The following is a 27,148-nucleotide window of genomic DNA, read 5'->3' as shown; positions in this document are numbered from 1 at the left end:
CTGTCTCATCGCATCTAGAATTCTGCTACCTTAAATTCTACCTGAATTGCCTTAATCTTAACCATGTCCACATACTAAGCTTAGCAAAAGGATTTAGCTAGAGGGCTTTTTAGCTATTAATTTCCTCCCCCCTAAAATAAAATGGAAATTCATGTTATGTTTGTTCAAGTGAGATAATCTTAAGTTCCTCAGAAACTATTTCCATCTACAATCAGCTTCATCCAGAAGTCCTGATTCCTTCTTTCCCATTAAACATATACTTTGTATTGTTTACCCATGTGTTTCATCATGTAGAACTAAAAAACCTAATTAATACTAGTACTACATTTTGAAAATAAATGAGGAAAAGCAATGGTATACAGACTGGGATTCAATTTGCAATGCTTTTCCCATGCCCTGAACCTCTTCCATCCCAGAGATCTGATTCTGCAGAGTACAAAGACATCTAAATACCACCATATGTTTGAATACAGCTCTGCCCCACCTCAGAGCCATCTGCCATCCCCTTCCCCCACACCAGGCACTGCAGAGCTGCTGTTGCTTCCTCCTGGCATGCTTCCATGAGGATGCTTTTGGAACTCATTAGCTATTAGCACTGACTGCCTACTTTCCTGTAAGTTAGCTAGAAGAGTCTCCTCTTTTGGTCTGGTAAAGTCCTCACTGTAGCTTCTAACAAATGGATTGAGCAACAAAATCTTCAGCTTCAAGAGGAAAATACCTCCAGAGAGTAAGAAGCATGCACAGGAACCCTAAATTCCTATGTTCCTACAGCAGAGAACAAACCTAGAGAAGGAAGGACAATAATAGTGACACCTTTCTCCAGTGAAGATTTTTGTTCCAAGTATGTCTGGGTTTTGTAATTACAATTCCACAGAAAACAGTGAAAGGCTGTCACGGATGTACCTCACCCTCTCTTTTTCCTTACATCTTTTTCCAGGTCTGTCTTTTACATGTCAGCTGAAAAACCCTTGCTTCCCCAAAGATGAAAAAAATCTTTCTGCCTAAGGAATCCAAAGGTAGAATTTATGTATTTAAACATTATTTATATGGCATGATTCCTTTTACTATCTCTTGGTGCTTACTAGCTGTATCCAACACAAACTTGAAGCTGCATCTGTTTAAATAACAAGGGCATGTTAGGAGTCTTGGATACCAAGGTACCAATGGAAATTAATACATAGCAGATCCAACCATCAAATATGAACCCCACTGGCTTGCAAGATTCTTCCCCAATACATTTTTGTCATAAGGGATTTAAAAAGTCTTCAAGAGCTTTCATCTTAGCTACTGAGTCCTTTACTTAGAAAGTGGCTAACCCATGCACTAGAGAAAGCTTTAAGTGTGGCACAATGGGTCAAATCAAACTTCCATGTGGACGTTAAAAAAAAGAACAACAAAGGAACCAGGTGAAATGTTTTCAGAATGCTTCTGCATGAAGTGTCATCAGAAAGTTACAGGAGTTAAGATGTGTCTCCTAAAACCAAAATAACACACAGCACACACATTACAATGTCTTAGCTTTTTATTCAGTGGTACTTTTTTTCCAGCAAAGCCTTTTCTACAAAATACTTCACCTCTCAATCAGGAAACTGAGAGCTTTCACTCAATGTCTTGCCTCAAATGCAGTATACACTACATTTTAGGAAGTAAAAGAAATAAAGGTTTATTGTAATTATTAATACAAATATGAGAATTATATACAGTTTCAAAAGAAAACCATCCCACAAAATGCATGACATGACTCACATGCACCTCTGCAATCAGCTCAGTCTGAAAAGTTGAACAATTACACAGCAGGGGGAAAAAAACAATAATTATGAATCGAGGAACTAGAAGAAACTCCGGTGCACGTGACTTAGTTGAGTTCTGCATCATTATCTAGTCTGTCTTGTCTTGTTGTAAGATAAAGCTGCTGTAGAAAGTACTTATCTTTCCAAATAGCACTGTGCTTCAAACAGATAATGGACTAACACATATTTAGAGATTTCGTCAAGATACAAAGCAACACATCAGATCATATTGCCAGGGACCTTACTGGGTGCCCCCTGGGAAGTTCAGCTATCAAAAGTGCAACTCTGTTTAACATAAACATATTCTTCATCAAACAAGGCAGAGCAACCTCTAAGTTAGGAACCTGAACATTTATCTAAGCGTACTCAGTATTTCCTGCTGAAGCAGGACTGCAGACTGTTTGTGTTCCTTTCAGAAAAACAAGCTTTATTGCTGAGCACACTGTGTTTCAGAAGTTGGCTTAGAAGATACATACAATGTTGGATATTTTTTCTTTTCTGTTTTCTTCTCAGTCGTGATTTTATTTTCTTTTTTATCTTCTTCTTCTGTAGCTTCAAATCTGGATTCAGCTGTTAACCTACAGGCAAAGCAACCATTCTAAATACATATTTAGTTAATAAAAAGCAGGGCTAAAGTAAGTTTTAAGCAAAATCAACAAGCCAACTGTCATACAGGAGCATCCATATGCAAAGACAGAGCAAGCAGTGTTTAAGAAAGAAACGAGACTAAAATAAAGCATTTTTACCAGTCCATTTCATCTTTCATCCCTTGAAGTAAAGATCTCTCTTCCCTTATCTGCTGAAATGTTTGGTAAAAAAGGCTCCCAAATGTGTCAGCAATTTGGGATTGGCCTTTAGAAAAACAAAAAACACAGAGACTGCCATGCACATAATGAAGACTCAGTCCACAAAAGCACAACTCCAAGTGAAAAGTCCCAGTAACATAATACAAACACGATCAGGATGTAAGACCACCAAAAAAAACAACTACACTTAGAGTAAGATAATAGTTTCCAACCCAATTCTAGATTAGTACTGCCTTTCTCCAAATCCCCGAATGTCTGAAAAGAGAAAGTTTCCAGACTCTAAATTGTATCATTTTCCACTGACTCAATTCTGCTAGGAAGGTAAGTGGGAATACAATAGCCATGTTGATGTTAAAAGGGTAAATTAAAACCAGAACATAGACATCTGGGCACAATCAGATGTTTTGATTATTTAAGAATTAAACACACCAACATGTCATTAGAACCAGCTGACAAACAACCTAATCACCCACAAGCAATTGGCACATCGTGATTTCCACAGCAAAACTAATCATGGAAAATTAAGTTCCAAATTAATCACTTTACATACCAACACAAATTTTGTGCTGATTCATCAGCACATCTATTAAAGCAATTGACTAGTGACCTTGTGCATTTCCAGCAGTCCCAAGAGCTTCCAGGTGCCATTCCCAACAATCTACAGCTGTTTTCAGTGATGATTTTCCAACAAGAGCTACTACCCAGTTGTTACATTTATTTGCAATAGAGGGAGATACATCTGCAGATAAAGACTACAAAAGGTGGACCTGCTTTAGGAGGATCTAGATGATCTCTAGAGGTCCCTTCCAACCCCAACATATGTAAGAATGTATAAATACATTCTCAGTAAGCATCTAATCCTAGAGCAGCTTCTCTCCACTTGCCCCTCTACTCCTTCTGCCTTAAAACAACCTCTGTCCAAGGCCACCAAAACCATTACCCTAATGGCCAAAGCTTCCAACAAGAACTCCCTATAAAAATACTGAACAAAGAACAATCTCAAAGAAACCAAAAGGCCAAATAAGAATTGACTTACAACAGGATTTATGCAGAACACTTCCCTTTTTAGACCATTAGCTGATTCTATTAGTGTATGATTTAACAACTCTGGAAATCAATTTCACAGCAGAAACACGACATTGTTTTGTGAAAGTAAACACTTATTAGAATTTATTTGAAGAGAGAAACAAAGTCAGATGCTTCAAATGCATATCAAAATGTTTATCCAAGTCAGTATAAAGTAAGCCAATTGCCTCCAACTAGAACAGTGTTAATAAATACCTGAAGTAATTTCTCAGAGGAATGACACTGACTTAAGAAGATGAAATGAATGAGCTATTCATCTAAGTAAGCTGTATTTTCAAGTTAGCTACAGCTTTTATCTGGATCAGCAACAGATTACTGTAATTTGCTTCACCTATGAAAACCTTATTGCATGCCAGTGAGGCATTCAGAAATGCCTGAAGATTCAAATAATTGAGTTTTCATGTGACAATGACCAGACAATGCAAGCAAATGTATTTTTCTTCTTTCATTCTTAGCATCTTACAGTTGACCTGCAACTGCTTCAGGACTGATTACTCTACAGCCTACAAGCTGCTGAACTACACTGTCATTACCACATCAAAGTTGTTATATTTTTAAAAGTACAGGTTACAAGTGTTTAATAGATATGTCTACAGGCTGCTATGCATAACAAGGGACAAATGACTTCCAGTTAACAGGTTCCCAAGTTTACAGCTAAGCATCACACCCTGAAATTACACCTCAGAGCAGTCCCTTTTTCAGTTCTTTTGTACCAACTGTCACAATAAAAGGTGCTGCAGACGCATAGTTGAACTGCAACTCCCCTTCCCCAACTTCCCTGTACCACTTGGCGTGGAGCTGGTAGAAGTTGGGAATGAAGGAATGGGGACTAGAAAGAAGGGTTGGGAGGGGTACGGGGAAGGCAGTTATCCTTCTCATTGTTCCATTATTTTTAATTGTCAGTGAGTTCATCATCCCCAGGCCAAATCTGTTTTTCCCATGACTAAGTGATCCCTGCGTTGATCTCAATCTATAAGCCTTTTCCATCTTATTTTCTCTCCCATCCTGTTGAACACAGGAAGTGAGAGCAGCTGGGTGGCCATCTGGCAGCAAGCCCAAGCTAACCCACCACAGTCCTCATCCCAAACCAGCTCAGGGACCACACTTTATGTGGCCACTCTATTTCATGAAATGTTAGCACAGGGAAATGTATACATCACAAAGAAGAGATGACAATTTAACATGCTTTAAAAAAATGTTTGCTAAACTACAACATGATTCTATCCAGCTTTGAATTCATAGACTCAAAAAAGGTGTAAAATGGGAGTTCCTCCTTCCCACTTAACAAAGATGAGCTAGTCTCATCAGATGGAGCTTGACCTCCTGAGGATGAATGCCATGCCTATAACCCTAAGGAACATTAGTTACCCAGATCTTCTGCTGGGACAAATGGCTCTAGGCATTTAATAAGTAAATTTAGTATATGTAATCCAACAAAGTTATTTAGAAGAGCAACTAAGCACCAAGGCACACATACCCTTTAGATCAAACTACAGCAAACCACCTCAAATCTAAATGCAAAGCTAAGTAGGACAGCAATGGCTGGAATTTGCTATTTCACTTTCAGAAGTAAAGAACAGTATTTCAATACAGTAATGTACCATTTTCTTGACCAGGTGGCCTAGCAAAAAATATCACTACCTATAACTCTCACATTGCCTGAATTACAATAGCAATTAACACTTAAATATGCAAACCTAGTCTCAACTAATATGTTCTCAACACTCACATCCCATAACCTAATCAGTACCATCACCTAATAAAGTGCTCCAATGTTTACTTGCTTTAAACTGTTCTAAATATGCACCCACAGGCTACAGATATCAAAGTTATCGAGCTTTACACCTTGCTAAATCACACCAGGAAGCAAGACTCTTCAAACAAGGAAATCTGTCACCCACACAAGTATGTCCAGAGCACTTCTGACTATTTCTTGATCCTCTTCTAAGCTAAGGTGACAAAGCTTTTCACCACTGAAAACAACTTACAAGCTTATAGGGAGTTCTGTCATGACTTTGTTGTTTGGCTGATGATTTTTATTTACATATATTCATTTTTTTTTTTCATTATTTGAATCAATAACAATGAGCATAAGATTAGAATCCTCCCTCTGAACTATGCCTTGATCTCCTTTCTCCACTCTTTGCACTCACTTTCAAACATCAACTCCATAAAATAATTTCCTCTTCTCAGCCCCATCTCTGGTAGGTTTATCCCTTCAGCTCACATCAACTGTTTCCAACAACTTCCTGCTGGCAGACACTGTTATCTTCCTTTCCAAAACAAATACGAGGAAGTAAGTTAAACTCTTCACATTCAGACTACACGCTATCTGTTCCTTCATGTGTACAGAACACTGCCAAAACAATACCACCACTGAATTATCCAGTTTTTAACTTCCACCACCATTGTTTGAACCTCCCTGATTTTTCCTTCTCAGTCCCTGCATATTTTGACATAGCTACTTAAAATGCCGTTTCTGACGTGTTCTTTTCAGACTGTTTCACAAGATTGGACCGTTTCGTGAATTGAAATCTGTCAATTGCATCCAATGCAGCCTTGAACAATTGATCCAAGAGTTAACATATCAATCCAATTACTTCTGAACATCTTTCATTTTGAATATACCATACAGATTTCCATGTGTTAGGCCTTCCACCATCTCTGAAGCTGCTGTCATTCTTGATTTAATAAACTGTTTTTACTAGCAGACATCAGCAAGTTGTAAGATGAACACACACTATCCCAGTTTCTCCTCCCCCTGAACACTCAAATGGATGCATACAAAGATTATTAAAATGAAGAGATTACAAAAGCATCATTTGGAAAAAAAACCAGCATTCCTTTTACCAAGATAAAAAAGTTGAAGCTAGTTACTTTTCTAAACTACATTGCCATTAGGAAGTAACTTAAATTCTCAGTCCATGGACAAAACTACATCTTACTTTAGCAGTTGTGTTTCTAGTTATGCATCCAGATTATCAAAGTCAATTGTCTAAAAACACAAACAGAATAATTGTCTATTATCCTGTACAATGCAAGTTCTGTCAAACCAATTCAGATTAAGAGTCACTGGACTGAAGTAATTTTTAGGCTTTTAGTTAAATGTGAAACTAAACGAGGGCTGAAATTAGGTATGAAACTGCAGTATGATACCTATTGCCTTTGTCACTTCAATAGGCAACGCAGGTGTGTGGCAGCTTTGAAGGGACAAAGACAACAGCCCTGCTTCTCAAGTTAGAGCCAACTGAGTGAGCTGTCACACTATCTGTGCACTTTAAACGTTTTCGAGTAACAGGAAAGTTATTTCAAAGAAGGCTACAGCTTCAAGAGTCTTTTTTGTTAGTCATCATTTTAGTCTTTCTAAAAGGTATTGAAAGGTTCAACGTAGGCAGTCGGAGCTGGGGAATTATCCTGCATGCAAGACTGAGGAAATAGATAAGGAAGTGGATAGCACAGTTCATGCAGCGAAAGAAAAGAGATGCAGGTCTGTGCTGATTGCCTTGACCATAGACAGAAGTTGACACTGACCTGGGGGCAGCTGAAGTCAAGGAATTGCGTCCACTTGTGCTATACAAAGTCAAGTCATCCTGCTTCTCATCTGTAGTTTTTACTCTCTTTCTTTCTCTTTGAGGTTCAAGTGCTTGTTGCATTGCTTGGAGAGCTGTACTTATTGCTGGTGCTTCAAGAATGTGTTTTTTTGGAGAAGCATCACTTTGCTCCAAATTCTTGAAAGTCACCCTTTTTTCTTCCTTACTTGGTAGCTGGGTGAGATCAGCTTCTTTTATGGAAGTATTTTTGCTGTTCAAGTATTCACAAGTAGTGTCCACTGGAATCTTCTCCCTCTTTTTTTTCATTTTAGTGCCTTTGAGTAATTCTAAAAACAAAAAAAGTTTTTGCACACAGGTGAAGCTGGAGTTAACTTGTTTCCATTTATTATGTACATGCTGGTGGACATTTCACATGACTAAAGACCTTAGAAAAACTCTTTAATAAAGACAACTTACATCCCTTAAATGATATATTTTTCATCAGCAAAGTAAGCATCCCAGTAAAAGTTACTTGAAGAAAAAAAAAATGTCTTTTTACAAAGGCTTTTATTTAGATGCTCTGAACTATGTGAATATGCTCATTCTTTCCATTTTTGGAAGTTGCTGAGGTAAGCTCCACAATGAAGACTTTAAAGTTAAATCCTCTGGGTACGGACAAGTACTAAAATCAGTTCACTCATCTGGTTCCCCATTCATTTTCTTTGACAGTCTACAATTTCTTTGTAGCTGCACATACACAAGTATCAGTTGTTTTTCAGCTAGGCCTCTGCTGTCAATATTGAATCCATATGCACTTGAGCTACTGAATAGTTTTTCCTCTAAATGCTTTTCCCTTATTACAAAGTCCTTATCAGCTGCCTGCATTCAGAAAGCTGGTGCTTGTCATCAGCATGATAGTGCTGCTGTTATGAACAGCACCTTGTTCCCACCTATTTCACTATGGTTATCTAGCTCTACTCTATAATGGCTCTGAACACTAATTTGTACTCTGTAGTTCTGAAATTAGTGTTGGTACACATTCAAGTAAGGTCCTTAGGCAAGGTAAGGCTTCACTATTTCAGTTCAGCAGGTTTTGGACAAAGTTATTATCAATAAGACAGCCACTTAAACATTAGTTTCTATCCGGAACTAGTCCAATGTCTTGTCTTCCTGTTTTATGCCATTCAACTTGTGAAAGTTAAGACCAGATTTTTAATTTCTTGTAGGAAAAAGCAGTTTTTACCTTCAGGTTCATATTTCATTTTTAGTTCATCCAGCTTAACTCGCAAGTTCATATTCTCACTCTGACAAGCTTGCAAGTGTCTCTCGTTTGTGAAGAGTTTTCTTTCGACTTCTAGAACTCTCTGGCTCTCATACAGAGCTTTCATCCTCTGCAAGGATAGCTCATTTTTCAAGGTTTCTGTTTCCTTGCTGGTGTGGGAGGAAAGTTATACAGTTACTCAGACTTGGTTTTCCTTTGTTCAGGTACTTTATTTGTTTTGTAAAGCAGCAGATATAAAGTCAACTGGTCATCAACTGATTTGAAGATTCTTATTTATGCACTAGCAAGAAATGAAGACCTCTTACAGTACAAAGTTTCACTTGAACTTAACATAGATTAGTGAGTTAGTTACTGGAGGCAGAATGCTTGTCAAGAGCAAAGCTGTGTGCTGAACAATGCACACATGCAGACATAATTGGTTTGAGAAACTTTAGCCCACAAATTCACTATTTCATTGGGTTTTTCTAGCTTGTGTATAAATTAACTACTTGAACAACTGATAATACAAAATTTATACAAAGGTGTAACTCTAAGTGAATAATACAAAAATAATTGTATTAATACTCAGTGCACGTGCTTGCCTCTATTGGAGGGGCCGTTAACTTCCACATGGTAGGCAATGAATCACCGTTCCTCAGGGACCCTAAGGTACTAGGATCAGGCTAATTTGTCCTAATGGCAACAAGAGTGAGGTGACAGACTTCTCAGGAATTCTCACAGCAGCCCATTGCCTTCTGGTGCAAGATAGGCTGGGAGAGCTAGGGGGGTTCAGCCTGGAGAAGAGAAGGCTCTGGAGAGACCTTATAGCGGCCTTCTAGTACCTCACGGGGCCTACAAGAAAGTTGGAGGAGGACTTTTCACAGGGGGTAAAGATTTCAACCTAAGGAGGGTGGATTCAGACATCAGGAATAATTTCCTCACTGTGAGAGTGGTGAAGCACTGGAACAGGACGCTCAAAGAGGCTGTGGCTGTCCCGTCCCTGGAAGTGTTTAAGGCCAGGTTGGATGGAACTTAGAGCAATCTGGTCCCTGCCCATGATGAGGACTATGAAACTAGATGATCTGGAAGGTCCCTTCCAACCCACACTGTTCTAAAGTGTAATACTTTCATCTGAGGGCTTAAAAACAGTCCTGAGGTCAAACACTATGGACTTTCAAATTAACAGGTATAGAGTTCACTAGCTACAGAACATATCTCAATTAAATAGTCCAATACAACGTTCTATGTGTCATGATTATCTGTCTCTTTTGAGCAGATAAATAAAACAGCCTATAGACTTTAAGAAGATTCACACAGTTCTCCCACTGATATATTTTCAAGTTTTTATTTTTAAGTTCTCAATCATCTTATACCTAGGAGTATTAACATTCCTAGAAGAAAGCAACAATAACATGAAGTAGTACTGTTGCAAAAGACAGCAGCAGAAAGTAAAATGACAAACAAAACAACTCTCAGTCCTAAGATCAGATGGTTTCCACAGCATTAGAAAATGAGACAGTGAGCACCTTTGCACATACAAACAGTGGACTACATATAAGCAGTGACAAAAAAAGGAAGAATGAAAATAAGTACCTAGAAGATAACCAGACTACAACCAAATTCTAGATCTCAGACCATCAAGTACTCACTTTGAGTTGTCAAGTTTCATTTGCAGTAAATCTGCATAATAACCATCTTCAGACTCTCCTCCTTTGGAGCTACTACTAGCCTTGGATTCTTCCATATTCTCATATAAAGTCTGATCAAGAAAAAAAGTCAGGTTGTCAAATAGTGACCCTTCAGAAACACATGATCTTAGTCGCTAGGTGACATTTTCCATGCATTTCTATGGAGAGGCCTCATCATAGAGGTGTTTAAATATACAAAAGAGCTCAGTTGCTCTGATCACTTCCTCATTTGTTGTAAACGTCAAATAGCACTGAAACTATCAGTGTTCTCCCATTCACAGAAAGAAAAAAGTAAAAAAGTTCTCAAATCTAGAAAGTTTCCTGAGAGTATTGCACAAGAGTTGAGTTACCTTTATTCTTACTTGAAAAGACAGAATGTTTAGTTAACCCACAGGGAATTTATTTCAACCTTTCTTTCTAGGCTTCAGCAGCTGGACCCCAAAGGAATACAAGGCATGCTAATCAATAGCCACAATCTCAGAATCAGTTATATGTTTTAGATGAGAATGTTGGCTCGTAGTAAAGATGTTATAAATGCAATACACTTTCTATAAAAATACATCAGCAACATGTAACATTCTGGAGGAGGGTTGTGTATTTTTTCTGAGTCCTACCCAGATTTAACACTGTCCCACAGATCTCCCAGGTTCCTGTCTGTCCCTGACTACAGGTACTTCCGATAGTTCTTTGAATCAATCATTGAATTTTCTAACACTACTTATTTCTGGCACAGAGACAAAAATAAACACTGATTAAGCTCATGCATGACAAAACTAGTAAAGCAATCAAGCTGTCTCAATTGCTTACTAAAATGGGTTAAGCCTAGCTTTATGCCACTTTGGTTAAATGCAGAACACAGGACACCATCCTGGAAAGTATAATCCTACTGCATGAGCTAATACTCCTAAGTTTACATTCCAAAGCTGTGATAAGAAAGGACCAAGTGAGTTCAGAGGTATTTAAGGCAGGCTACAGTTTTTCACTCTGTGGAAACAAACATCAGGAGCATTACAATAACACACACAAGTGTTTTCACGTGTTTCTCACCTTCTGAAATATTGACAAGATACTATCAAGTTGCTTAAACAGTTTTTCTAGAAAAGAGCATGCTTTAACTACAAAGGTAATACACATTAAGGAAATATCTACCCAAATAATACAATACAGCTGCGACTAAAAAGTGATAAAGTCTAAGTACACACAGTAAAAATGTGAAATCATTATGTCTTTCAAGAGGGAAAAAAAATCATGTCATAGCTCAGTGAACTTTCACTTAAACATCACAGGTAAAATATGTAAAATATGTAAAATTATGTAAAATATGATTATGTAAAATATGATGGTGCTACACACAGGAACCCAGAAAAAAAATCTGTTTCCCCAGACTGAGTCAGGTGCTATAGAACATTCCACTTCTCTGAACTTCAGAGGTGTACGTTCTCCAGCTATAAAGCTGAACTTTGGTCAAATAAAGGCATTTCATTATTCTACTTATTCTCATGATTTAGCTTCTAATTTTTCCTTCTGCACTTAAGTATAGACCACATACCTTAAATTTTTCTAGCTGCCTCACTTTCATAAGAAGATCTTCTACTTCACCATTCTTTTGTTCTAACATGGACTGTAAGCGCTCCAGCTGCTCAAACTCTGCCTGAGAACCTTTCATCTGTAGCAGTGTAGCCATTTGCAGCTGGAAAAAAGGAGAAAGAAAGTCTTCACAACAAATACTGTGTTAACTGACCCAAAATCTCTGCCTCTTAGCCAGAGCAGTTAAAGTACACAAGTTTTGTAATTCTAATCCTGAATTCAGAAGCACACTAGATGCTTAAACTCAGTAGTCTTCATAAAGCAGTCCTCACAATTATCACCATAGGTTCACATGAAAAATCTTTAGGACAGATGAAATCTTACTGGACAGAGCAGTCCTAGAGATGTCATGTATCATATGCTGTACTAAGAAACTTATAAATAATGTTGTCAAAGGAACAGACCACATTTCACATTCAAACTGTAAACACTGTATCAGCTAGACTCAAATTACAGTCCTGGCTTGTTTATCAGAGTTAAATGCACCTACTGAGAACATCTCATGTGAAAAGCACACTATAGTTCAAGTTTAAAACTTTTTTTGCAGTTAAGATTCTGAGGTATAGATGAGAGTAAGTTTGCCTTCTGTAGTATTAGTGCCAAGAATCTCAGCTGCTTCCGCTCCTTCTTATAAGAAACTCAAAGAGGAATCTTGCATTCATAGCAGATTTTTCTGATGCTGTTACTATAATATCATCATAGTACAAGGGCCTTAACATATTTGGTTAACAGTGATACTTCAATGTCCTGGTTTCAGCTGGCATAGAGTTGATTTTCTTCCTGGCAGTGGTGGTTCTTAGTCGCTACCTGGGGTTAGGCCACTATAAGCAGACGTTTAAACAGAAACAACACAAAATGCAGTAATGCTAAGTCTTAACAAGGTGTTAGTGGTAACAAGCATTTTTACCAGGCTAGTCAGTACAAGGTAACATTGTAAGACACTTGTTCCAAGGCACAGGGAAAGGATCAACTGAAACAAATTAAGACTACAGATTAACAGAGAAAGTGAGAGAAGAGCATTTACACTACAGAATCTCATATGTCTAGTAACGGATATTGATGATTCTAGTCACAAAGCAGAGCTAAAGAAAGATTCAATCATCTCCTCATAGCTTCTGCAGCACATAAGGGAGGCAAAATTTTAACCTCCATTGGCTGACTAAAACTATCTTTCATTTCCTAAGCCTATAGACACCTAATCATTCCTCTTTCACTTAAGTATCCACTTGCTAACTTTCAGAATTCCAAATTGCAGTTCATCTAGATAAAATGAAATAACAGAAACTTTAAGATACTGGGAGGTCTACTATGGACTGCGGAAAACATACCAGACACGGTAAAATCTTCATAGGCTTCACCAGCTTACATTCTGTTCAGATGTCACATCTTTGCCATCAGTAAAATCACATTCAGACAAATAAAGTTTCAACACTAGTTAATTATAGTGGGGGAATTAACCTTAGAATGAAGAGAGTAGTTAACTATAGCCTGAACTTTAACACACAGCACCACAACACAAACCGAAGACAATCCTACCAGGGATCTAAGGTAGCAAGTTAAGCAAAACAGCTTTGTCCTAATAAACCAATCACCTCCAGTGTTGTTTTTACATTTGTTGTGAGAACAAGCAAGTATAAATTGAAATTCCAAGTGCAAACATTAAGTAGAAGAACAGTGATACAAATTTGCCTGTTCTTGGTGAACACCTTCAGTATTACACACCCCTTATACCATTCAAGCAGTACATCCCTCACACTACAAGGAGAAAATTTCTGAAGAAACCAATGTTATACAGCCATTTTTCTCACTCAAATCTCACCTTAGTTCTCAAGGTCTGATTTTAGCGGTGGAATTCCTTTGCTGCATCAGTAGTTCTTTTCTTGTCCTTTAAAAAGGCTGTTTCAGGTTTTATTTCAACCTATTTCTCTACAAAAGCTAGGTAACAAAACCCTCTGTCTTCAGTACTATTCATTATCATCACTTGTGATATGTGATATGCCCCTTACATCATCTTGTAAAAGAAGCTTCTGCTAACTAGTTCCTAACAGTGTTAACCAACAGGCTCCCATCCTATACAAATACAGTCTAAATTAAATAGTTGAGACAAGCTATGACTTATTCTTGCATTAAAGACAGGGAAGGGCAAACATAAAAACAAGAAAGCAATCCAAAGGGGGAAAAAAAGGCAGTGGGATCAGAGGACAGAGTACAAGTCTGTCAAGAAAAAAACATTCACTCCTGACAATCACAGTTAATAAGCAAATAAATGATTCATGTAGTATTAGAATTAGATAAGGAAAAGCAATTGTTGAGACAATTTGAAAGCTAGTTTGACTGACAGGAGTTGCACTTTTATTCATTTAACAACTGCTGCCAAAGTAAGCAACCATAGTGCCTTCAGTATAACTTGGTGTTCTAGGATAGAATGGTAGGCCTAGTAGCAATAGAAAAGTGTTGATGTACCATACAAGTCAAATAGTATGATATCTCACTTGTTTTTTCTCCCATTTCCCTCCCCCCAGACTACTGTAGCATATCTGTTAAAGACAATCAAATCCCCTAGCCTGTGGACTAAAGCAATGCCTTATCAGACCCCAAGGAAACCCTGGAGTATTACAGTAAGTCATACCTTCATTCTCTGCAACTGTTCTCTAGTGAATGCATGCTGTTTTTGGAGTGACTGATACTTTATTTTCACACTGATCAGCTGTCGTTCCATTTCTGCCCTACGGTCCTCCACCTACAGAACATTGTTAACAATTATTACTACGAAAATAACACTCTTTGTCACTTGGATGATGAGCTTTACAAGGAGACGTTCCCTAGCAATTCATGTTTGTTCTGCAAACACTGCTTTTCCACCAACCCAACTTGAAAACGTGTCCTAGCATTATTATCTCCGAGATAAAAGTGAGCAGACAGTGCTACAGCAGCTGAAGCCAAATCAGTCAAGAGCAATTGATTTTTCTTTTGGGTTTTTTTATATCCAAATCAACACATCCTATAGTGTTGCTGTAGAACAGTTTTGTCTATTGGCATCAGAACAGTTTAAAAAATATGATCTGTGTACTACATTAACTTATCCCTTGGGTTTTGTCAGAAAACAAAATAACCTCCTCTGCATTTAACAGCAGCTGAACTCTTATTGAAGAACTAATTCCAAATCCCTCCCAGATGCTCAAATATCCAGCCATTTTCATCGTGTTTTCACAAGACACTTTATCAGCATCTTCTAATATTTCACACATTATCTTCTACATTAAAGCTTACCAGCTGAACAAAACCACTTAAGAGCAATGAGTTGCACACAGAACTTTCACAAACCCTCAGTCCCACCTTTTATCTTGACAGTCATGTGACTAAATGATTTCATTAAGTTTAGCAACTCCTCAGAGAATGCATAAAAATTGTTTTCCTTAGATCAGTTCCTAGACAGTTCAATAATGAAGTAGTTTTTGAGGAACAGAGATTCATGCTGGCCAGATCAGGTACAGACACTCGAATATTTTCAGAGCAATGCAAGAAATAGAACTTTGGAAGTACTTCTTGTCTCCTCTCTATATTCTCAGGTGTCTATGGTGTTACTGTACCTCAGCAAAGAGAGAATTGCCTTTACTTGTAGGATCCAAAGACTGTTGCACAGCATGATCCAGCTGAACCTGAAGCTCCTGATTAGCTTCACGAGCTTTCTAGATTAAAGCAAAGAGGATATTAGTCATTTAAGCATCTGTTGTACTGCACATATGAATTTAATGAGGTAGTTTTACCTCTGTCATTTCCCACGCCTTTAGCAGATTATATTGTGCTGCAATACTTAAATGTACTTAACTATGCCTACCAATCTAGTCAGTAAGAGAAAATCTATTTTGTTTAAACAAAAGGCTTACTATTCCACTTCTTCAGGAAAAGAGCACAACTAAAACCTTTAAAGGAAAACTTTGATGTTTATCAACTGGATTAATGGCAATGAAACTATTAGTCTTGCTGTGTTACTTAGTCACAAATCTTCTGCTCACCGGTACTGAATATTTCTAAAGCATTCAGTGAGAACTAGAAATAAAAATGAGAACTCTATCAGTCCCCATTATGAGGCAGAATACCGCAATGCAAAGGACCTCCACAAAGTCTTTTATAAATTAATGTCAGTAGAGACAGTATTTAGCAACAGGCAGTATCAACCATGACTAGTCAATATCTTTTTTCCTCTGCCTTCTCTTCTTCCCTCCCTCCTCAGAACTCTTCATACTTCACTGAAAGGTTAGCACCACAGCTTACGAAATTGAGATATCTACCATGCTTGAATAAAGTAAAAGAAAATACCTCTAATGCATTACAGTAAGAAACAACTTCTTTTTCCCTTTCTTCTTTTTCTCCTTGTAGGCGCTCCAGTTGATTACGTAAGTTACTGTTCATCAGTTCCAACTGTTCTTTATTGTACTGCAGTTCATTCAGCTTTTCTTCAACATTGGCCTAACAAATAAAAAAAAATCCACCAAAAATCCAATGAAAATAACAAGTTTTTAAAAACAATTTGAAGAAAAGCAGGGCCAAGTGAACCAAACAGGTTTGCTAATAGTAAATACTTTTAATGTGAAATATTATCTTGAAGAAGAGGTTGTATTAAAGACTAGTTAAGGGTATTATTTTCTGTGCATGTTGTCTTAATAGTAAGCCAATCATAAGGTAGCAATATACACAAATTAAATGAGAAAAAGCACAGGATTTTATCTCCAGTTGGCCTGTGTCCTTGATTAAGTACTAGTCACACACCTTCACACTTTCTAGTTCAGTGAGTTCTAGCTGAAGATGGAGCATTTCTGAAGACATGGTCTCATGTACACGTTCAGACATCATATGTAGTTCTTCTGATTTGGCAGCGATTATTTCCTTCTGATGATCCACTTTGTGTCTCAACTGTTTCTCCGATAGTCGGGTTTCATCTAGTTCTGCTTTCAGGTTCTCCAACTTAAAAGACAATTGGCAATTAAGTAGTACTATTTAATAATAAATTCTTGAAGAGAACAATATATGATTCTGATTACAGAAAAAGCCTGAGAAATGAGTAAATATGAGTAAAGTTTCTTAAAATAAGGTTTGAAATTTAACATAACTCACGATGTAACCATGTGGTCATTTGTTAAAAGCCAACTAAAGAAGCTCACACACATTATAACTCTATTAGATATGTTATGATACTAAGTGTGCAATTATGAGTTAAATAGATGTTCTTTAAAATGCCATTAGCAACATTTTAGCTGTATATTAGTTGTCAAACCTTGTTTTTAAGGTCACCAATTTCTTGTCCATAAGTTCTGGCTAGCTGTTCTTTCTGCTTATCCAGTTGCATGTTTTGCTGTTGCTTAAGGGAATCACATTCAAAACTCAAGCTTTCCAACATTCGATTCTTTAGTTCAATTTCTCTCTGAAGAGAGTATTTTTCTTGTTCAAATTTCTGAAAGAAATAACATACCAATAAATCTAGATGTAATATTCATAAAATCTTGGGGAACTGTGCAATAAATACAGGCTTAGAACCAAGACACTAGACATCTACAACCTTTTGTTCAAGTCCCAATTAGGGAACTGTCATATCCATGTTTAAAAAAAGAAATAAAACCAAAAAGCAACCCAAAAGAACCATTCTGAAACTTTATTACTTATTTGATTGTATAACATTTTCTTCTTCACAGAAACTGTGTGTTGCCACTCAGCATGAAAGGTGTAGAGATATTTTCTGCAAGTGTAACAAACTAATTTAGTGGGAGCTTGCATGTCCTTTCTACCACCATGAAACTCAATTATGTTAAAAACTGTTAAGTCTATCAAATGTACCCCTACTGCAGAACGGCTGGGTTCAGTGTTTGGTAAAAACATCTAGATTGCCTACCATTTTGTGAGAAATCATATCAACCCTTCCAGATTGAAGAATGTCTTTTCACACAAATGAGAATTTAAGAGATCATAATCAAACTAAGAGCTAAAAGCTGTCAGGTATGAAATTGACCTGTGTGGACAAAAACCATACCAAACCAGTTTAGCAAGCCAGACTTAGTTCACAAATATACAGGACAAGAATTTTAACCTAATGAGAGTGCATGGAAAAAGTTTGGGAGTACATTGCTGGTCAGATCCAAGAAAGGCAAAAGTCAAGCACGACACGTCCATGCAGATCTTTACACAAGTGTACACCAATTTCTCTGAAAGTCTCTTGTGCCTCCTGATAAAACACAGTGGTGTTCACAGTAATTGCTTTGTCTCTTGGATTCCAAAGAGAATCACGGATTCAAAAGCTCGAAAGAACCATTTGGATATCCACAGTTATCCAGAAGATGTTATTCTGCTGTATTAAAGCACATTATTTCTCCCCTCTGCCCTTGGAATCTAAGTTCCTAATTAATCTACTTGACACAAGTCCAGCTCATAACTTTGCTCCAGCCTACAACATTGGATTACAACCCATGAGTCCAGCTTCATGACACAGTAGCTAACATCTCATATTGTCTGCAGGAAAGGATGATCCTGCCCTGCCTTATCATTTGTGCTTCCCAGCTACCTCACTTGCACTAAGCTTATTAACAGCAAACTGGTAAGAGTAAGTTATTATAGTTTATTCAAAATAGCAGGGTGCTACAACTCTCCAGATGGTTAAAATAAAACAAACAAGAACTATAGTAAAAACACAAACATTTATGACAAGAGAATGGATGGACACATGGCCAGAAACAGACTAAATGAAGAGAAATGGTGTATCTGAAGCCTGGGTTTACTGAAAACAAACAAACATAAAAATTGAAGTGTTTATGAAAGATGAAAGACATTTTCCCCAGGGGAATTTTCTTGCACAATTACTTCACAAAACTGACTAAATAATGTCGTGGTATTTCAATACTACACTAAGTCACTTTTCTGAGCTGTAAAGAAATGTACTAATAAATTCAGAATCCCTTGACATTTGGGAAATTTCAAAACATCACTACAGATGAAGTCAATTTTATAGTCTTGCTGCTAGCGTTCTGTTTACAGCTTTAAGCAGTAGAAAACTTGCAGGAAGGGCATAACATAACAAATTGCTAAACATACCCAAAACATAAGCTTTAAAACACTTAGTATACATTTTACATTAAAGGCAATTAATCCTACATGGTCCTGAACATTTGGTGTACAGTCAACTACGAAACTCTGCCCCAGTTAGAGAAAAATATGCTCAGTATCTTAGAACCCAGATAAAAAGTCTACTCTGCACATACTTAAATTAAAGGTTAGATTTAGTCAAGACTCTAAAAGGCCTTTAAACACCTGTGACATTCAGAAAACAGTTAAAATAAAACAGAGTTCTTAACTGTTTTTTTTTTTTAATTCAAATTTTAAACATCACCTCAGTTTTTTCAGTCAGTTCACGGCGTGTTTGATCCAATTGATTCTGAACTTCACTCTGGGACTCCAATAAATGCAAACCATATTGTGCTGCCTTTCTTCGCTCATTCTCAGCTTCTTTGAGTTGGTGTCTAAGGCTTAAAATGGTCTCTGACTCCATTTTTCTTCCTTTTGTTACTTGAACATTGCAAACAAAAACATTAAAAAATACATTGCAGTAAATTACATTAATCTCAATGAAGTCATTGGATTTCCTTTCTTAGTCAAGATCCAAGGACATCTTTTTACTCATGAACAAACAGGTCTTGTGGACAGTAAACCAGCAGCTATTTCTCCATAAATTGGGTTAACATCTTATTCTTGACTATGTCTTAATTAATAGCATGCAGTCAAACAACTCCTGTGCACCCAGCCCAGTCTCTTACCATACCACAACCAGGATTAATCTGATACAGAGTTTTCTTGCCATATGCAAGAGAAGGCTAGGAAATCACCTTGTAAAAACACTTTTACTCCTGTAACTGACAATAAATTCTGCAGCATTATAAGTAAAGCCACATTAAGCACAGCATTTCTTGGGTACACAAAGGACAATTCAGACTCACATAAGCAACTGGATTAGCAGGGTAATTCTAGTAATATTATGTGGGATATAGAACCAGATAAAGGTAGTTGAAGGAAAGGGTCAAAAATAGAAACCCAGTAAAAATATATGAAACTTGAACACGTGGATTTTTATTTATTTAGATGCCTTAATGAAATCTTTCATGACTGTCACTTCAGGCATAAGGCATTGCAGGTAACCATCTGTTAATCATCATCTCTTTGTCACGTGTTCCAGAAAATTCACTCATTTCTACCTTCATGACATAACAGAGCACACACGTAAAGGTGAATTTTGAAAAAAAGTTAGTCAAAATAAATTCAAACAGGCAAAATATTTTAAAAACTAAGTCAAACTAACACCATGAGCTTGTATGACCTCTTGCTTCCATATCAGCACACTGCAAAAAATCCTCTAAAGACTGAAATGGCTCAGTAACTCAGGCTTCTGAAAACCACAAGGCAAGAGCGCTCTCAGAAAGCATGCAGTATCAATGATACACAAATTAAAACATCTACAGTTGATTTTTCAAAACCAGGGTTCATAATTTTGATACAGTTGCATAATTTTAGTCATTATTTACTGAAGATCTTATTCTGTGCTTTTTATTTTCAGAGAAAGAATTTAGTTGTCACCATTTCTTACTGGTATCTATATTATCCTTATGGATGTTAGCAAGATGCTAGTCTGGATCAAAGCAAATTTCACAGCTCAACAGAGGAGATATTATTTTTAAGACTAATTTTTACAATGCAATGCCTTTGCCTTTTTTTTTTTATTCTAACTTTTATTAGAATCCTACTTTATGGTAACTCTACTATGAGTTACAATCATAGGAATTACCCAGGTTCCTATAAAAGAAGGATCACCTACACTGTGTATAATTTAATAATAAAAGGTCTAACAGTAAGCTGTAGCAATACAAACATACAAGCATTCACTCCTGGCATGCATTTGCCTTAGTAGAGGAGATAAATTAATCCTTATTCACCTCACAAACAGGATTTTAAAAATAGCTTAATTTTCTGACCAAACAGCAGCATAGAGGCAACACAACAATTTGACTGTTCCTAGCTTACTAAATTTAATGAGTAACACTTTCACCTCACCTTCAGAAATCCATTTAAGTCTTTCTTGACCTTATTCTGGTACACAACCTTTAAAAGAGAAAAAGCAACAGTTTTAACTTGGACGTGTATAAACTGCCATTGCAGCCCAGACCTTCAGAGCAAGGCTATTCCGAGAAGGCTTAATGTCTGTGGCTGTCTCATGAAAATGCAGATCACAAGATAAAACCCCATAGAAATGTAAATCTTGTTCAAATCTGAGTTGAAGCAGCTGATAGAAAGTTTACTAATAGCCAGATCATCCAATATTGCCAAAGAACAGATGCTCTGCAATCGGCCTGTGGGGCAAATAAACAGTCTACACCTGGGACCACCTTCTTCCACCACAGATATAACCTTTTTGTCAAATTTTGGCAGATTTTTATCTTGCTTTTTAGTCTTTTTTGCCCGCTGTCCTCCAGTTTCCCACACAAGATCATTCAGCTCTTCATAAATCATTTAGTGAGTAGCAGCTGAAACGTGGAGGAAAAGAGAAAATTTCTATTCACACATTCCTTGCAAGGCATAGACATCCTCAACATCCCATAGGCAACTTAGGGTTCAGTTAATTGGACAAGTCCACACAGCTTTGTTCATAAACCCCTATTGTTATATAGGGAAGTAATAGCTTGCAATTTAATATTACGCACAAAGTTAAAAAACTAGCCTGAAAATAATGTTTTAAGATAAACTAAAATGGTATTAGGAGGAGGAAATATCTAGGGGAGGAAATATCATAGAATAATAACATATACATAATACAAATAATACATATTATTATATAATAGAAACATATATAATGTATAGAAATATATATAATAGAAATCAGTCTCCATTGATTCTAGCAGCAGTAACAGGATAAGTACTCACTTCTAACTCTCTTCAAACATATTGTGACAGATTCTGTACTGAGAGCACCAGACCTCAATTACACAACTATTTAATTAACCCTTGATAAAAATAGGTAGGATATAAAAAGGCACTCTCCTCACATGCCATCTTTCTTCTCTCCCTCAATAAGTTGTAAAACTGCTATTCCCAAAGGTAGTATGCAACAGCCATTTCTGTTCTGATCTATTCAGAAGCACCTATACAGTTTTCTGATCACCAAAATAATTAGCAAGATAGTTTCTCTCTCAAGTCTGCTATTCCCCTTACCATTCAATTCAGTTATTTAAGCAAGCCTCTCCCTCGAGCTGAAACATTTTTGAGGGCTAACTACTTTCCACAAAAGATCTTCTCGAGCAGGTAAGTATTACAGAGAAAAGAAAAAAAAGTAGAGAGATTACAGTCTGATCTTTCGGTCCCTACGAAGCACTCAACAAACCGTCAACTGGCTCTGTTAGCATTTTGCTTCACCAATGTAGTGCCTCCCGGTCTTTATCTCGCAACATCACCCTCAGCCGGCCACTGCGTGGTTCTCTTCGTTTAAAAATCTCCCAGATCGGCAGAAGCCAAGGACTTGCCCGGCACTGAGCTCTTCACGAGCGTCTGGCCAAGCCGTTGGGCCGGCGCCTGGGCAGTGGCTTACCGCCGGGCCGCTTCGGCAGGGCCCTGCCCACCCCGGCACCCTCACGGGGGGAGAGGGCTCCGCTCACTTCACCCGACGCATCATCTCCGGGGCCCGCGGGCGAAAAACCAGCCTTTCCCAGACAAAGCAAGAGGGAAAGGCACTGCCAGAGAGACCCCGGCCAGGCCAAGGGCCCGAAAGACACGGAGACCCAGCGCGAGAGAAGGGGAAGGGACACAGGAGCTCTTGTCCACCCTCCCCGGGCCCTCATCGCACAGCCCCGCCACTTGAAAGCACCTTTTAGTGAACAAGGAGCGGCAGAGACAGCACCAGCTCTAAGGAGGGGAAAGCCCCGTCGCAGCCCCTCCGTCCCTCGCAGCTCCCTCAGCGCAGCGGCCGCACCGCCGCCGCTCCCACAGTTCAAACTCGCCTCCGCGCCGCCGCCACAGCTCTCGCGAGAACTGGCGCCCTCCGCTTTGCTCCTCCTCCTGCCGCCCCCCCGCCGCTTCCTTTTCCGCTCGGCTCCCCGCGGGGCAGGGCGTGAGGTGATGGGTTAGGGAAGGATGTTCGCCTCAGCTGCGTGTTTGAATAACAGTTGTTACTTTAGGCTTGGTGTGGTGTGGAGTAAGTGTGCAGGTGGTGTCGCTTGGGAAGGGTGTTTGAGTGTAGACTGTGGGAAATTTCCCCAAAAAGAAGGTAACCTGAGCAGCTGTGGGCAGAGCACAGCAGGATAGAGGTGTAACCGGCGTGCTTGGCTCCAGAGCCACCCACAGTGTCACCTGACACAAACAAAAGGCACAGTAAGTGGTGAGAGTCAAATCTTTCAGAGTGCTATAGATTATCAGGGAAACGTGCCAAGTAGAGGGACGATCTGCCCCTCTCACACAGTATGAGGCAGAGGAGGTTTTCCCAGCAGAATGACATGAAGTCACAGGTTTATCACACTACCTGTATTCCTCATCAAGGAAATCCCTACTTCAGCAGACTGCTAAGACTGCCTGCCCCATCCTTTTACCAGTCAAACCTTTCCTTAGATTCTATGGAGTCCACCATCCAAACTTTGAAGAACTACACTTGTTACAGTGCTTGTAGCACAGCTGTCAACGGTCAGCTTCCTAACTTCTCCTTAGTTCACCCAAGTTTTAACTCATCCACTTCCCACACCAGGGAGGAGTCCCAGGGAGGGATTTCATAGTGGTATGTTGTCCAAAATACATAGATTTCCCTAAGCCAGCGAAGATCTCAATTACATCCACAAAAGAGCAGCAAAATTCATCAGTTCTAGTGTTTGACTATGCAGCTCTAATGGTTATTTCAAAGTCCAAGCACCGTTGTCTGTGCCATTTTCTTTGCTCCAAAAGAAAACCTGAGTAATTTTTAGCTTTTAAGCAATAGTAATTTTTTTTTATCTCTTCTGCAAGGTTCATATAATTTTGCACTATGTCTAACCACATCAATGAGTATGGAAGGCTTATTCTCATGTCTAATGTGACATCCCTAACAAAAGCCACTGCACAGAAACATACTACAGCAAATTGTGCCTATAAAGAAACGTTCTTTGAGTAATACAAGGTTAAATTCAAGCAACAGGCTATAAGTAGATAACAATCCTATTTGAGCAACCGGAAATAGATGTCTTAAGATAAAAGGGGCTTGGAAAATAAGCACATAGAATAAACCTGTACAGAAGCCAATAAAACTACTATTACTTCTATCAAAATGGTACAACATCTACTCTTCCACCAAAATGTGGAGGTCCAGGTTTTGTCAGTAGAAATAGGATTAAAACCTAAATACAGAATGGTCTAGACAGGCAAGAATGCCAAGATGATTAAAACAGAGACAGGAAGCAAGAGAATCCTGTTCTAATCCCAATTCTGCTGCATTCACTATGTGATTAACTACTCCAAATACCCACAGCTAAACCCCCTTGCTTTAAAGCAAGGATAACAGTGACTTAATTAACAAGTCTATATAATTTGCCTGACAGCTAGTTGAATACCTCTTGGAAAAACAGAAAGTGCATTGTAAAATCTAAATATTAACACAATTATTTCACCAGATCCATTATCTGCCACAGAATAGTTAAAATAGTTGCTGATTTCCCACTGCTTTCAGTTCCATAGTCAAGTGTAAAAGCTGATGTTTAATACATGAAATATGTCAGCAATCTCAGCTTAGAATTTCCATTTATGCCTTTAAAATAGTTAGAACCTCAGATACAAGCTAACCAGTTCATTTTTTAAAATATATCATTGTCTTAAGATCTGTTTTCTTTTTCCCTACTAAATTGGCACTAGCTAGGATACTGTTTTAGAGATCACATCTACTTCTTCTGAATGTAAAACACACACATCAGTTGCTAGTAAGTTATTTGTAATACAGATTTGTCAGGTGGATTGACCATCTTGTCAGAACGCTACAAGATTATTCGCTTGTGTTATAAAATATTTATTAGTTACATGGTACCACTATTCAGGGTTTGGCTACATCCCAGAATTCTTTGAGCTGTACTTTGCTTTGAAGATAGATTTTACTTGAAGAGATTGTAGCAGAGCATAGAATGACAAGGTCATTAAGTTGACTGTTTATATTAAATTAAGCTTTATTGGAGACACTTTTGTTCTACTTAGCCCTGAGAAGACTCTCACTTTTCATGTTTCTTTTCAGCTCAGGCTGTATTTAGTCCCTAACTTGCTGCTGTAACTGTATATTTGCTTTTAAGAAACTTCTACTTATCAACTCGATAACAGCTACTTTCCTATAGAGATTCTACAAATCCAGTAGTTACTGGAGCATAAACATTTCTAGTGAGTGTAGTTTGTACAGTTTTGTTTAATGATATTTTAGATCACTAAAGTAATCAAATCTGTACACGGCTGACCCTGCTTAAAACGCAAATGCCTGTTCTGCAAGTCTTGTCTACGCTAGTAGGCAAGAGTTCCACACAATTCATGGAGTAATTACAACAAGTAGATGCTGGTTGAGGGGTTTTTTTTTCCCCCTTGAAGAGGAGGCTTGTTGCATTTATCTACATAAAACCAAATGATGTGAAAAAGCCCTTTTAGTCTTTCCCTGCTAATTGCTGAGTGTAACAGATGAGCTGACAAATGTTTTACTAGCTGTGCTGAAGATCCCAAATGCTATACAAAGCAAGCAAGTAACTGCAGCCTACTGAGAAGCATCTGATTACTAGCTATGCAAGTCATTTTAGCAGGACAGATTCAGGGTTCACCATAATAAAAACGTTGAGGGGGAAGGGGGAAGAAAGACGTGTGTCTTTGGTCTTTGACTGAGGTTTTTTCATGTCCTTGTTTTTCCCTTCATTGTTTAAGAACACTTTTGTTTTGCATGATTTGAAATCGTGTTATTTCATTTGCAACTTCATAAAAGCCCAGATTTAACCCCTACCATGTTTCAAATGCTTTTCTTCTTTTGAGATGAGGCAATTTGACCTTATATTAAATAGAATTCACAAGTCTATCTGTTTTAATTTCTTCACTGTGAATTCCAAGAGCAGTAATACTAATACCCAAGTTGTTTGGCCAACAACTCAATTACCTCAATAATTACAGCAACAGATTGTGGGCCAGTAACATACTGTTTCTAATCCTCTCTAAACTATTAATGCCTGACCTCATCCAAATCACTTCATCTCACTGTTTCAGTCATGTTTGCTAAACAAAGATGTGTTTTGCATTTTTCTCCCTAATCTAACCTTAATTAGCCTTCTGTAGTGTCACATGATTACTTGGCAACTCTATCAAGCAGGTGTGAGAATCTCTCTCAAGCACTAACTTTCAGGTACTGACTTATAAAATCTTTCCATTACTTTTATTTACATTTCTTACTTTTATTTTTACCGCTTGCTAAAATGGGTCAGGAACCTGACAATAAGCTTCCTAGATTTTTGTAATCAAGGGTTCCAATTACAAAAAGATACTTTCTTCAGTGTATAACTTCTGAGACAAGCTACGGGGAATACTTACCTTATACTATTATCATCTTGTGGACTATGCTTTCCTTTCTCCTAATATTCTTCCTTTTCTTTTTTTTCTTTTTAAAAACTATCAGATCAACTTAGAGGCATCTTTCAGGTTTTTCAAATATCCAGGTTTAAAAATCACAGCTACAAATTTTTTTGCTAAAAACAACAACAGAATGATGCAAGTTTTAAGATATTGAGGGAAGTGATTTTGTTTGTTTATACCTGGTAGCTCAAGAGATAAGTCTCCCAACAAGCTTACCAAATCAACATTTAATAGAAGCTGGAGTGTACCTATAACTCAAATTAGTTTTGTTTTTTCCTTTTTCAGCAGTTCCTAGACAAATCCCTTGAACTCATATCGAGTGTAAATTCAGATATCTGTTATAATCAATCTGTAATGGTAGCTTAGAACACCTACTGCTTTTTTCCCCCATGTATTATGAATTTGCATTATGCATTTGATTAGTCAACACTACCTTTCATTGAATCTATTGCATTGCTGTATAACTCATTTAATATATAAACGCTATTCTCCTGTTCCTTAGAAAAACACTATAGTAATAGCATCAAATTAGTATTTAAAAGCCACATTTTGTGGCATGGATAAATATGTTTAGACATCATAATTAAGACTGCTAATTAAATACAACCATTAACTAACCCAAACAATTTACTATTCTCTGAAATTACTTATAAATCATTATTATTCATGGATTTTTAGCTATACTCACTGGGAATAGAGCTTCTCTAACACAGTCACCCCTTTTTTAACACCTCTGCTCTCCCTATAGTTGATATACCTGGTGCTTCCCTAACCA

At 37.7% G+C, this 27,148-nt stretch overlaps 1 protein-coding gene across 3 annotated transcripts; it reads right to left on the bottom strand.

Moving 5' to 3' along the window:
• Positions 1-1,504: 1,504 nt before the first annotated feature.
• On the bottom strand, positions 1,505-22,753 carry SPDL1 (spindle apparatus coiled-coil protein 1). Of its 3 annotated transcripts, XM_062002436.1 has the most exons (13): positions 22,640-22,753; positions 20,836-20,883; positions 19,124-19,299; positions 17,024-17,200; positions 16,519-16,713; positions 16,069-16,218; positions 15,339-15,437; positions 14,378-14,488; positions 11,711-11,851; positions 10,123-10,232; positions 8,456-8,643; positions 7,214-7,559; positions 1,505-2,368 (listed from the first exon to the last, which is right to left on the bottom strand). In XM_062002436.1, exons 3-13 carry the CDS (start codon positions 19,280-19,282, stop codon positions 2,218-2,220), a joined length of 1,827 nt encoding a protein of 608 aa, XP_061858420.1. In that variant the 5' UTR covers positions 19,283-19,299; positions 20,836-20,883; positions 22,640-22,753; the 3' UTR covers positions 1,505-2,217. The 3 variants fall into 3 exon arrangements, with proteins under 3 accessions (XP_061858420.1, XP_061858418.1, XP_061858419.1); XM_062002434.1 differs by lacking the exon at positions 1,505-2,368 and having other exon boundaries at positions 7,009-7,559; XM_062002435.1 differs by lacking the exons at positions 1,505-2,368; positions 22,640-22,753 and adding an exon at positions 21,991-22,070 and having other exon boundaries at positions 7,009-7,559.
• Between the last annotated feature and the right edge of the window lie 4,395 nt (positions 22,754-27,148).

This window comes from Colius striatus, chromosome 9 (assembly GCF_028858725.1).
Source record: "Colius striatus isolate bColStr4 chromosome 9, bColStr4.1.hap1, whole genome shotgun sequence".
Classification (NCBI taxonomy): domain Eukaryota; kingdom Metazoa; phylum Chordata; class Aves; order Coliiformes; family Coliidae; genus Colius; species Colius striatus.
Note: the sequence above shows the minus strand (reverse complement) of the source record. Positions and strands in the feature narration are given on the sequence as shown.